Source organism: Ciona robusta, chromosome 5 (assembly GCF_009617815.1).
Source record: "Ciona robusta chromosome 5, ASM961781v2".
In the NCBI taxonomy this organism is placed as follows: Eukaryota; Metazoa; Chordata; class Ascidiacea; order Phlebobranchia; family Cionidae; genus Ciona; species Ciona robusta.
This window is the reverse complement of record NC_143239.1, coordinates 4734991-4744290: the sequence shown is the minus strand read 5'-3', so window position 1 is coordinate 4744290 and position 9300 is coordinate 4734991. Positions and strand designations below refer to the sequence as shown.

The 9300-nt window shown below is 36.3% G+C and overlaps 1 protein-coding gene across 1 annotated transcript; it reads left to right on the top strand.

Annotated features, from left to right (window-relative positions):
- Positions 1-4290: 4290 nt before the first annotated feature.
- LOC149735849 (bifunctional peptidase and arginyl-hydroxylase JMJD5-like) lies at positions 4291-9114 on the top strand. The gene is made up of 8 exons (XM_089878436.1): positions 4291-4474; positions 4919-5123; positions 5677-5831; positions 6130-6299; positions 6769-6920; positions 7264-7419; positions 7554-7795; positions 8499-9114. Exons 1-8 carry the CDS (start codon positions 4402-4404, stop codon positions 8660-8662), a joined length of 1317 nt encoding a protein of 438 aa, XP_089734562.1. The 5' UTR covers positions 4291-4401; the 3' UTR covers positions 8663-9114.
- Positions 9115-9300: the final 186 nt, after the last annotated feature.

The window sequence follows — 9300 nt, the reverse complement described above, 5'->3', positions numbered from 1 at the left end:
TCTACAGTCGAGCAGTTACATCTGTATCTAACTGATCAAGAACTGTCGGCGCTTATATAGATACGAAGAGGGTCTGCGGACGCCGGCCGTAAACAATCTGCCAAATAAAAGTGGGATTTCCTTTCTCCTCAGTCGTCAACACTCGAAACTGGCAAGTACTTCTAATACGCGATAATGAAAAAGGTAGAATGCCCAAGGGAACGAAAAATCCTCAAGAGGTCGAGGAGCTGGAACTTAAGTGGTCAGGCGGTAGAAACACCGAGCCGGTAAATATCTCTTTCCAAGGTTATTTAACTTTTCTTTATAATTGAGGCTTTTAAGTATAAGTGGCACGTAAGATAAAACCACGTTGTAAACACATAACCTCATCGCCTTTAAGTTGAAGTGATCATAATATTTTAACAGACCTCTTGAAATTTAAAATCAAATCTCACTATATTTTCATAATCATTGCAAGAATAACAAGCACCTTACAAATGCAGCAATATTTAGTAAGCCTGCTGCAAAAATAACGACCCACATTTGCGTGCACAGTCGAGTTTGAAACAGTTAAATATTACTCTCAAGTTTAACAAGCTTGATCAAACACTTTTTTACCGCCGATCTGACCTGAAGGCACGCCATTGCAAATCGCAAAATTAGCAACTTATACGCTATGAATTAAATTACGGAACAAAATAATAGGCAGTATTGTTTTAATCCTATTATCATAAAGCTCTCTTTGGTTACAGCGACAACACATGCCAATAGACTATATGGTACCATTGCAGCACTGTGCATTTCTGCACAAAAAGTATTGTCTTCCAAATTATCTGCAAAAACATTCTACACCATTTAAAAATCTACCCATAACATAAACTATAGAACCAAATTATATCTTTAAAATCTAAGCTACAGCGCGATGGGTATAATTGTGTTCGTATGCCGGTAATGTTTACGTCACAGATTCACAGACAGTGATCAGTTTCATCACGTTTTACCTTATTGGTTATTATTAGCTAATATACAAGCAATGACGTACTCATAATGGCGAATTACATGAAAATGACACTGATTACAAAAACGTCCACAGAAATACACAACATACCAAAACGCCTATCACGAACAACAGGCAAAATTAAGCACCAATAAACCGCTGTCAATTTAAAACGGCTTATTTTTCCTTAGCAACACAATTGGCATTCCTACAAGCCAGCAAGCTTTATAAACAGTCGGACCAAATATATTTTCCACACGTAAGTGGGAAGTGACGTAATAAACCAATGACATCCGTCAAGTTCCCATTCGCATGAGAGTTCTCACAGGAACACACAGATAAGGACTAAAGAGGTAATTAACACGGCAATAAATCGTATGGTAGGCATATACTAACAAGTCTGAACATACACTTTACCAAGCCTTCTAAATCTACTGTATAGGACGTCGCACTCACGAAGCAACGAAACGTGTTGGAAATTAAAGAAAATTAAAACAAGGAAACGATATTATTAACACTAAATTGAGGTTAGCTAAACAAAAACTTCCTAAATACTTTTAAAAGGAGGGAAGGGTGAAGGAATCAATTTAGAAATCTAAAAATAACTTGCACACATAAGGCCGCATTGTGTTGTTTTCAGTTATGCAATACGCTCATTAGGGTGGGGGAAGATAGGACACATCGTTTCATTCTATTTTTTCGTCCCATTTGGTAGTAAACAAAGAGTATTTCAAGAATTAAAAACGATGTACTCACGACTTCCATGAACCGCTTTTAATTGTTTAAAATACGAACAGGATGTTTGGATATTATGTGCTGAGGGTGTCCCGTCTTCACCTACCTCACTTTTCAGGTTTATAGTTTTAAGTGTGTTGTAGCCAATCAGAAGATATTTATAAAAAGGCATGAAAAGTGTTTTTGCAAAGTGATGACGTGAGTTCATCATTTTTCTACTTACAAACATTACGAATCAAGTTCTATTGTTTCTATGTTCGTCTTAAGGGAAAATAAAGCCAATTGAGATTTAACATACAGGGCATGGCCTTTGGCAGCCATTGCCCACTGGAGATTTCCCAGCAGCAAGAATCAATTGTCGGTTCCAAGGACTGATTAGCCTTGATATTGTACATTTGTGCGGTTTCAATAAAACGTATAACAGGAGCAAGAACTAAAACCGGGTTTTACCGCCTGAATATAATTTATATTAGCTAAACTTTACCGGGAGGTAGAATAGGCGTGCTTATCCACTAATTGTAAATTCCCATAGGTTTTGCGGCACGAGAATAATGCGGCGTGTTTTGGTTTGACATTTGTAAGTACAGCTTGACGGAATATAGCCAGAAGCATTTCGAACTCCTGCCGGCGTGATCTCCGCCAGCTTACGCGTTGATTGCGATAATTTAACATAATTAAACTTCACCGGCGTATAAACTGCTAAGTAATGACAAAGCATTTATTACACTCGATAAAATTGATTACTAACGCCTTTTAATTAACAGGTATTGTTATTATCTCGCTCCGAATTTTTTTTCAACGATCAAAACAATACGATACGGAAATTCCAATTGAGAATTGCGGAGTTGGTAATAGTGTGTTTTCCGTAAGCTTTATTTAAACACCTGTGTAAGGATGATTTATATGTAACTCTTATGCTCTTGTAAACTTGCTGAATCATTTTTTTATATAATTTTTCGCTCGTAAGCGTTTCTAGAGTAATTATAAAATCTGTATTTATTCCAAACACCGCCCATAAAGAAGGTTTACACAACCCAATGTTCAGTGAAACAGCCGTGAACTCATATGACTAATTCTAAGTAAGCCTATAATTGATTCACCTTCTGGAAAGTTTATTCGTGCTATGAGTAGTTTTGTGTGTTCACCTAATAGATTTTGACAAATGGGAAAATATATTTATTATAACTGATTGATTTTCTCGAGAAGGAGTATACTGTTTATTTTATTCCTTTTCATCAAGGTTTTAACCGCGTAGCTCAGCGAACAGGTTTAGAGCATGATGGCATGTAACTGGTAAAAAGGGTGCGGGGAAAGATGAACACCGTTAGCAGGTATAGTATTACATATTTCCAAATTGTGTTTTTAACAATTCACAACCGCAATTGTTGATCGCCATTGTTGTTAAGAAAACGACGATGTAGTGTTTTTATCGTATCAACAAAATATGTAACAAAATAATCCCAGCCAAACGAAGCATTTCAAACTGTAAGAGATGGTCATTGTAGCCACAACAAGGAAACAGGCTAATCAGGACTAGAGTCGTGCGCTGCGTACGTGATCTCGCCCTACACGCTTTTAATCTCTTTTTACTTTAGAAGAAGTTTTTTCCTAAACTTTAACGACAGTCGACTGCGTTTCTTTTATTTAATAAAATGTAAACGTATGATTACATTTACGGAAATCAAATGAAACAAAAAGCTACTGCATGCACCAATACACAACTTAATTTATAATAATATGGTAGGGTGGGGAAGATGAGAAATGTATTTTTCAAAATTGCTTTTCCCGTTCCAGACATGATTTTATATTCTCTTTTATTTGGTACAGCAAACATTGAATATTTACAGAACCATATCGCTCACGACTCTGAAGTGCTGTAAATTGTTTGAAGCACGATTAGAAAATATGAGGTATAAGTGCTAACGGTATCCCATCTTACACCTCTCTATTTTATACGTCGCATATTGCTCAACGATAAACATAATGCTTCATGCATATATCGTGACTATACGCATACTATAGATCTTTTAATAGTTGACTTACTGGAATAGAAACTGCAATGGTGCAGACTAAAACCATACCTTCATTGTGTATATGGTTTATGTTTTACAACAGGTGTCGATATTTATTAATTAAACATGAAAAATTGGCCAAATATGTTTGGTTGTACAACCTGTTTGAACCGTTTGTAATATGACCTCTAATTGAACCAAATGCCAACATAGATTTCGTCGAATTTAAAAATACATAAATCTGCCTTGTAACTTTATAGGCACATGTATGTAATGTGTTTTTATTAAATTAAGTTCTTTTTTAAACTTTTCGATCTTTTCCGTTTTGTGAGTGAATAAATACACTTTGTTTCGAACAGTATACTTTACTTTACATACTCAGTAAACATTTTTATCAGTTTTTATTAGCTTAAGTAGTTACCCGCTTAAATTTCAAGCTTGTCTCGTGTCTTTAGAATTAACCAGTGCTATACAACAATATAATACGGCTCTTCAAGCGAAAAGGAAACAGTCTTATTTCCTGTTAGGCACACACGACTAAAGGATTATGTTCCATACGGGGCACTTCCCTTTGCAACGCAGATCAGCAGCTATAAAGTTTTACAACTCTTTGCAGAGGGAAATCTTCAACCTTAGCCGTAGGAACCCAAACTCAGTAAGCAAGAATACAGTTTAGAAATGAGTTGGGTTACAGTTTTAGTATTACTTGTGGCACTGTATGGGTGTGCAGTTTACGGTTATGAATACGAAGGTAAGACTTAACTTTTATAAAAAATAGCGCTTTTATCTGACGGTGTTAAAAGTTAATAGCTGACGGTGTTAATACTCGTCATACATATTGACGCAGCGTACAAGCCTAATGGGCTTGGCAACCTGTTTTCTGACAGTATTACAAAATTGCAACGCATCGCTATGCCCCTATATAGACTACTGAGTAGGTATAGCCTATTATTAGGTTCGTATAGTAGAGTGGGGGGTATGGGACACCTTTTCATTCTGTTTTATAGTCCCATTTTGTAGTAAAAAGAAAACTGTCAAAGAGTTTTATAGAAGGATCTCCACAACTTCCATAGACGTTTTGTTTAAAACAGGATCGTTATATTTAGGTATTATATATCCTAAAAGTGACCGATCTCCCCCTACCCTACTATATAATGTCATCAGAAACAACAACTGATGTCATTTGCGTTACCAGGACGATTCGATTCACTCAATCCTCCGCCTGGCCACCTTATGCCCCTGGGTTGGCACACACACCCAATACATGTAGAAACCCGACTACATGTCCCTTCACCTGAAGAGTTTTATACACGCTATACATCTAAAAGCGTCCCGGTTGTGTTTAAGGGAGCAGCTGTTACGTTCCCAGCGTTTCAGAAATGGACGGACGATTATTTAAGGTAGTTTTGAATTTACATCAAGCAAGGAGTATGTATTTGAATATAGATGTAAATTATTTATCATCGTGTGGCGGGGCAACCACAGTCGTTATAACACGGGTGTTATGTTTCATACAACTCGTGTTACCACGTATGTGACCATGTGTAATTATTTTGAGGTCATTTTTTTGTTAATGTATGTCTGCCAATCTGGACAATATATAGTTCACCACTGGATGTGAAAAGTATACAACACTTAAAGATATATTAATATGGGAGTACACATACTCTTACGTGCTTAGTCTACAACGATAGGTAATGGACAATGGTGTTATACAGGATATTACTAAAGCGTTGATTAGAAATATAAGATACACAGTCTGGCGATCAATGTCGAACCCATAGCACCCACTTGTGGTTGGTATATTCGTAGTTCGCGTAAAAATACGTCACAGTGTCACGCTAGCGGACCTGACATTTAAGCCAGAAAGGACAATTACTCAACACCACGCAAACATGGTTTAGGGAACCACTGGTTTAAATAACAAAAGTATGTAACTGCTAAAAAATACAGAAAATATGGAGATTGGAAAGTGGTCGTTGAAGACGGGAAAAAGGAAGACATGAGTCGACCTACATACCAGATGTCGTTAAACACTTGGCTGAACGGATATATTGGAAACGACACATATCTTGTACAAGATATCGTACCTCCTAACCCTATGACAAGTACGTCTAACTTATACATTAGAACTTTCTACCGGGTGTTAGGTACATAATGTAAGGGGTACGATGGGACACCTTTAGCACATAGTCTCTAAATATCCTGATTGTGTTTTAAACAATTAACAACCGTCTATTATTCCATGGTCATGAAGCTACAGTTTCATGACCATAGAGTATTTTTTTTTGAATGTTCTTGGTTTACTACATAACGGAGAAAATAGAGTGAAAAGGCGTTCCACCCCCACCCTATGTATAAACAACATCATCATAATAATATTAATCTCTCAATTCTTATAAACAGAGGAAATACCGATACCTAGATGTCTGCAATGCGGAGGTTTTCAAAACAGTATAGAGACAGCTATCATGTGGTTCTCATCCGGTGGTACAAAGTCAAGATTTCACCCTGAGCAAGTCGATAACTTTGAATGCATGTTTTCAGGGTGGAAGGAATATATTCTAATCGACAAGGTGGGGTTATGTACGGCTAGTGTATTATTAGTGATATAGTCTAGAAATGGATATCGCATACATATTTGAATACAGTTCTGTGGGGTACGATGGGACACTTTTAGCACTATATGCATATTTCCGGCATAACTATAACAACATTTAGCTTTATGCTTTTGCTGAAAATATTAAAACGGTTCATGTTTGTAACACTTTAGCAATCAAGCAACGTTTTTATTATACTGGTACCTCTTTCAGTGACACATCACTGCGCCACGCGTGGTATATATACTGTATGATACTTTAAAAAGCAGGCGTGCCGTAATAAACAGGAATTTCGGCACACCAGCTGTTTTTTATAGTTCTAATTGTTAAAATACCGTATAGGTCTTTAGGTACCCGGTTAAATCTTTTGACAAAGGTCATTTTTTAGATAAAACTTGGATATTTTAATTTGATATTTTAAATTTGAGTCACTTTTTTCTTTTAGGTTACAGGACAAACGTCGTTTATGGACAACCAGTACGAATATTCGGAGTTAGACGTTGACAGGGTTGATATGTACAAGTTTCCAGCCTTACAAAATATCACATGGCACAAACTACACGTTGAACCTGGAGACTGTTTCTTTATTCCTTACAAGTAAGCATAAACTATTGAAACTATATGAGATATTTCAAAAACTTGCCATAATTATACAAATGTCACTGCCGGTAAAATGGATACCGTTAGCACATGGTGTTAAAGTTAAAGAAAGTGTGTTTGTATTGGTGAGGCTACCATTGTGGGTGACCTAACGATTTTTTGTATACACTAGCAGTTAATATTGGGTTGTACAGATGGTCAGTTCGATAAAAATACAACTACACACAAGGTAAATTACGTGGTAACTCGTAAGTGGTCTCGAGGTGAACAGAACACCCGTGTTATAACGACTGTTGTTTTTACCCCGCCACGTTACATAAATTACCTTCATTTAACACAGGTGGTACCACTTCGCTAACTCATCAAACACACGAAACATGGCGGTCAGTTTCTGGCTAACCCATCAGTTTAGATATACAGATGATTGCCAATACCCCGAGAAAAGAAAGACAACGCTTTTTGATGTTAAAACATCGAACAACCAAGAAAGTTCAAGGTAAGCTGGCTATGTGAAACAGTGTGGTACGCCATGGGACCTGCTGAGACCCATTCCACAGCTGCTTAAAATATGTAACTTTTCTGAAACGCCTATAGTAAACGAAGAAAAAATTAACCTCTGTGACGTCACAGGGTTGAGGTTCTGGAATTATTTTTCCAAGATGAAAAAATGTCTTTAGAAACTTTTCGTAAATTCTTTGCTTTAAACGACACGGCAGAAGAAAATTCGGAGCTGACATTGGGACGAAGGGGACAGATCACCAAAACTTGGCTAAAAGATCATAAGGCGAACGCTCTTGATAAAATATTCGAGAAGATAGACACAAACCAAGACAAATATTTGTCTATTGATGAAGTTTACGAAGCTGATCTTAGTAAGTAAACAGTGCTCGTGGTGTATGTAGTAGGGTGGGGGAAGATGGATCTTTAGCATATAATAATATCTAAATATCCTGATTGTGCTTTAAACAACAAAGGTCCATGGAAGTCGTAAGAATACAGTTTTGTATTTCTTTGAATGTATACTTTGTTTACTACCAAATGGGACGAGAAGTAGAATGAAAAGGTGTTCCATCTTCCCCACCCTACTATAAGTCTTAATAGAGAAGCCGTAACTGTTTAATTACAACTGCAAACACAAAGTTGTGTTAACTACTGTCAGCGGGCACGATGTGAATGAAACAAAAAACCAGTGGTATGACGACTGACATTTTTCCTGCCACGCGAAGACAAATATGTTTCATTTATTAATATTTATCCTGGACAAAGGCGTTTATGAAGAAATATACAAGCTATATATATATAAATATACATACATAACATACAAAAACACCATCTATATTTATGTACACGCAACTCCAATCTCGGGGTTTACTTATAGAGTCGCACTTTAGGCACACAAGTATTTAGTGAATTAAACACGTTTTAATCAGCGAACGCTTTGAAAATACACGTTTGGGGTACCCATATACAAAAACGTATGTATGCTGTATAAGATCATGTGGTTCTACTTTGAGCGAAATCTACAGTCTATTGTTACCTATTTTCTAATTAATAACCTAAATTGATTTGTTACAGATTTATTCATTCGTTTGATTGGATCACTGGGAGATCATTATTTTAAGTACGAGACACTCCAAGACGGTGGTGGCAATGGGGGTGGTAATTATGGTGGCGGTTGGAATGCGGGGAAAGATATATTATCGGCCAAGAAACTCAAGTATTTGCGGAACGAACTTTAAATTGAAATGTACAAAGCATAGATATCAGTTGGTTAAGTGGGGTAATATGGAACTTGTTTCATTCTTTTTTTGTCCCATTTGGAAGTAAAAAAATATTTACAGAATTAACTGTAGCCCTGCGACTTTTTGGGCGTTGTTTATTTTCACAACACGATTGGAAAATATGGGATTTAGGTGCTAACGATATCCCACTTTACCCCACAGTACTTTATATGTATTTGTATTTACTTTGGAAACGCGGAAAGACTTTTTTGTGCAATCTGTGACAAAATAATGCAAAAAGCTGTAAACTGTACAATGTATGTATATATATATTAAAGAGATGCGGTTAGAAATATACACATATATGTGTTTGCTTATATTTTTAGAAGTACTTTACCCTTAAATGGCATTCCTTTACGTGGTTTCGCTAAATAAATAAAATGATATTTTCTGAATCTTAAATTACAAAACTGTTTATTGTACATCACATTGTAGACTTGACTTTTCTACAGTAAGTACATGGTACAAGACTTTATACACATATGTAAGCTTGTTAGGTAACCATGACTGTTTCGGTTTAAGGCGATGTGCACGCTGGTACAGCCTACAGTATATATAATTTATACCAGTTAAACAAAACCAAATCTTTAAAATAA

What these genes read in the sequence shown, in the direction of transcription:
- LOC149735849 (XM_089878436.1), top strand. Translation starts at nt 4,402, where the DNA reads ATGAGTTGGGTTACAGTTTTAGTATTACTTGTGGCACTGTATGGGTGT. An exon ending in TTACGGTTATGAATACGAAG is followed by an intron (nt 4,475 to 4,918) that starts GTAAGACTTAAC and finishes TTGCGTTACCAG; the next exon opens with GACGATTCGATTCACTCAAT. An exon ending in AGTTTACGAAGCTGATCTTA is followed by an intron (nt 7,796 to 8,498) that starts GTAAGTAAACAG and finishes GATTTGTTACAG; the next exon opens with ATTTATTCATTCGTTTGATT.